Genomic DNA, 3,707 nt, shown 5'->3' on the forward strand with positions numbered 1-3,707 from the left:
AATGGCTGGAAAATGGAAACATGAGTATGGAGTTGTTGGAACAACTGTCTCGACATTCTGTATCTGCAAATGGCTGGAAAATGGAAACATGAGTATGGAATTGTTGGAACAACTGTCTCGACATTCTGTATTTGGGAATGGCTGGAAAATGGAAACATGAATATGGAGTTATTGGAACAACTGTCTCGACATTCTGTATCTGGGAATGGCTGGAAAATGGAAACATGAATATGGAGTTGTTGGAACAACTGTCTTGACATTCTGTGTCTGCAAATGGCTGGAGAATGAAATGAGAATAGAGTTGTCATCACAATAGCCTTGGCATTCTGAAGTCACTTTTTTACAAGCCTCATTAAAAAGTTCTAGATAGTCAAATCACGTGATGGTTCAATGCTGATTGGTCAGTTAATCAGCTGATCGATCATGTGAAATGATTGTGAATAAGCTGAGATGTTTACTTGGCTATCCAGTGATTCAGTTTTGAATCTGTTACATGTTGCTCCCTCCCAGTTCTTTTGCATTAGAATGTAAGAGAACAGAACTGTAATAATAAAGAAAAATGGAATTTATATAAAAAGAGAAAGAAAGACCAACAGAGATATAAAAAGAAAAAAATGCAGCAACATTTTTCAGCCATATTTCTTCTTTTTCTTTTTTCTTTTTCGCAATGAAAAGTTCATAGAAAATGCAAAGTTCTACATGTCTTTTTCTTTTTGCCTGGAAGATTCTAGAAAGTCAAATTACATGATGGGTTGATGATGATTAGTCAGTTAATCAGGCTATCATGTGAATTGACTGTGACTAAGTTGTGATGCTGACTCAGTTATCCAGCATTTCACTTTCAAATCTGCTACAGTGTTATCATTGTTCTATCATTATTGTTGCTGTCACTGCCCCAAATTTCAGGCCTTATGTTGTTGGCACTCCGTCGCTTACGACGTCGAGGGTTCCAGTTGATCCGATCAATGGAACAGCCTGCTCGTGAAATTAATGTGCAAGTGGTTGAGCACTCCACAGACACATGTACTCTTAACGTAGTTCTCAGGGATATTCAGCGCGACACAGAGTGTGACAAGGCTGACCCTTTGAATTACAGGCACAACAGAAACAGAAAGTAAGAGTGAGAGAAAGTTGTGGTGGAAGAGTACAGCAGGGTTCACCACCATCCCCTGCTGGAGCCTTGTGGAGCTTTAGGTGTTTTCGCTCAATAAACACTCACAACGCCTGGTCTGGGAATCGAAACCGCGATCCTATGACCACAAGTCCGCTGCCCTAACCACTGGGCCATTGCGCCTCCACCCAGGCCTTATACCTATAGTAGAAAGAATTACTTTGCTGCTGTTGTTGTTGTTGTAATTGCTGTTGTTTTTGTTCTTGTTGTTGTTGCTATTGCTCTTGCGGTTACTATTATTATTCTAATCATCATTCTGTCATTCTTGTTATTGTTATTGTTGCTAGTGTTGTTGTTGTCATTAGTGCTGTCATCGTTCTACCATCATTGCTGCTGTTGTTGTTGTTGTTGTTGTTTTTGTTATTGCTGAATCTGCCATGAGATGGTTACCAGTTATCATGTAGGCCATCGAATGAATGATGTGGAGGTGATGGTCGGTTGAGCTGGTTTCTGGCTGCGATTATATGATGCATAACACTTGTAAACAATTAACAGAATCTTTATTCATCACACAAAATATTTATCATGTTGATCTTGAAATAATAATACAACAACAAAGCATACAGACAGGAAAAGACAATTCTGTAGTTATGGGCACAAGCATGGCTGTGTGGTAAGAAGCTTGTGGTAAGGCGGTGAGCTGGCAGAAACGTTAGCACAGTGGGCGAAATGCTTAGTGGTATTTCGTCTGCCGTTATGTTGTGAGCTCAAATTCTGCCAAGGTCGACTTTGCCTTTCATCCTTTCGGGGTCGATAAATTAAGTACCAGTTACGCATTGGGGTCAATGTAATTGACTTAATCCCTTTGTCTGTCCTTGTTTGTCCCCCCTTGTGAGCAATAAAGAAATAAGAAGCTTGCTTCCCAACCACATGGTTCTGGGTTCAGTCCCACTGTGTGGCACCTTGGACAAGTATCTTTCAAGTCTTCGCATATCCTCAGTAGTCACAGCCCATGTCTCACTGCCATGTAGCATAGCTGTCCATACACAGGCACCATACAATCTGCCTTTCACTTTGCAGGAGAGACCCTTCAATACTAACAGTGGTTGTAGCTTTCTAAATTTCACCAAGACTATTTTTATTCTAGCACCTTTTTTCCAGAACCCCACTTTTTAATAACAAATTTTCTGGTGCCTCGCTTTCTAATAACAAAAAATCTGGTGCCCACCAACATTCTTTTTTCAATTCAATTACCTGGCTGATGGATACCTTGACTCATTTAGTGAGAACCCTGAGTCTGGTGCATACGGTACAGATCCTTGATTTGAGGAGACAATTTCATTAACTTTTATAATTTCAAGCCAGTTTCTCTTGGCTTCCAGCAAATTGTCAACTGCACTGAATCCATTTTTGACCAAATAAGACAAAGGAAAATGAATTGATAGTTCTCTTGTTGATGTAGAGGTGTTGGAGTATTTTCTTTCAACCTCGTCACATAGCCACATATTTGTTCCTTTCAATTTAAGCAAAGTCTTCACTGATTCATCATATTGCAATTCTGATAACTCTTCTTGGTATTGAACTGCAACATCAGAAACGTCAATCAGCAGTAGTTGAGTTAAGCAAGAGGGAAAATTCATTGCCTTCAAATCACAAAATCTGGTGTTGAAGTCCTTTATTAAGATATTCAAATGGTCAATAATTGCGGTGACAGCATTATTCGTTATCACACATCACACATTTACTGAACCAGTATAACTGACTGAAATTTCTTTTTTTGGCACATTTCAAGAGCTGTAAGGAATCCAAAAACCTTTGCTTTCACATCAACAAGCGTCATGTTTGCACCTTGGAGTTATTTATTCAAGTTTCCAAGTTTCTCAAAGATGTCTGTCAGATAACTGACAAATGCTTTTCCATCACTGTACACAGCATTTTCATTTCACATTTGTCACTATGAAAGTCATTAAGCTGATCAAATAATTCCATGAACCTTTTTAAACTATTTCCACTTGATATCCACCTTACTTCTATATGAAGCAATAATCGAACATGCTCGGCACTTTGATTTACACATAACTGCTTAAAAAGACATTCGGTTTTGGGATTTGCTTTAATGCTATTGACACACTTAATCACAGCTCGTAGAATCTCGTTAAGAGCAGGGGACAGTTTCTTGGCAACTAAGTTTTCTCGGTGTATGATGCAATGGACAATCAACATGTTTGAATTTTCATCCATCGCCATTTTTAAGCATCCTATTTGCTTGTCCATCATAGCAGGTGCCCTGTCTGCTGTGTATGACAGTAAGTTTTCTTCTGGTATTTTGTTTACATCCAAATAATGTTAAAGTTTTGCTTTGGACATCCTTTGCGGTTGTGGTTGTTTCCAATGATTCACAAAACAACATCTCTTCCTGAAAAGCCTCATGCTTAATATATCTCACATAAATCAATAACAGGGCCCCACTGTCCCAAAATATGGATTCATCCATTTGTAAAGAGAATTTTCATGATTTTAATGTCTCAATAAGCTGGTTTTCAACATCTTGCCTCATTTCATCAATTCTGTTGGAGACAGTGTTATTACTGAGTGG

The 3,707-nt window shown here is 38.7% G+C and overlaps 1 protein-coding gene across 1 annotated transcript; it reads right to left on the bottom strand.

The window, feature by feature from the left end:
- Positions 1-3,004: 3,004 nt before the first annotated feature.
- LOC106877255 (SCAN domain-containing protein 3-like) lies at positions 3,005-3,358 on the bottom strand. The gene has a single exon (XM_014926118.1). It carries the CDS (start codon positions 3,356-3,358, stop codon positions 3,005-3,007), a length of 354 nt encoding a protein of 117 aa, XP_014781604.1.
- Positions 3,359-3,707: the final 349 nt, after the last annotated feature.

The sequence above is a fragment of the Octopus bimaculoides genome, chromosome 23 (assembly GCF_001194135.2).
Source record: "Octopus bimaculoides isolate UCB-OBI-ISO-001 chromosome 23, ASM119413v2, whole genome shotgun sequence".
Classification (NCBI taxonomy): domain Eukaryota; kingdom Metazoa; phylum Mollusca; class Cephalopoda; order Octopoda; family Octopodidae; genus Octopus; species Octopus bimaculoides.

Excerpts from the sequence above, each read along its gene's own strand:
- LOC106877255 (XM_014926118.1), bottom strand. The coding sequence starts at position 3,358 with ATGGCGATGGATGAAAATTCAAACATGTTGATTGTCCATTGCATCATA.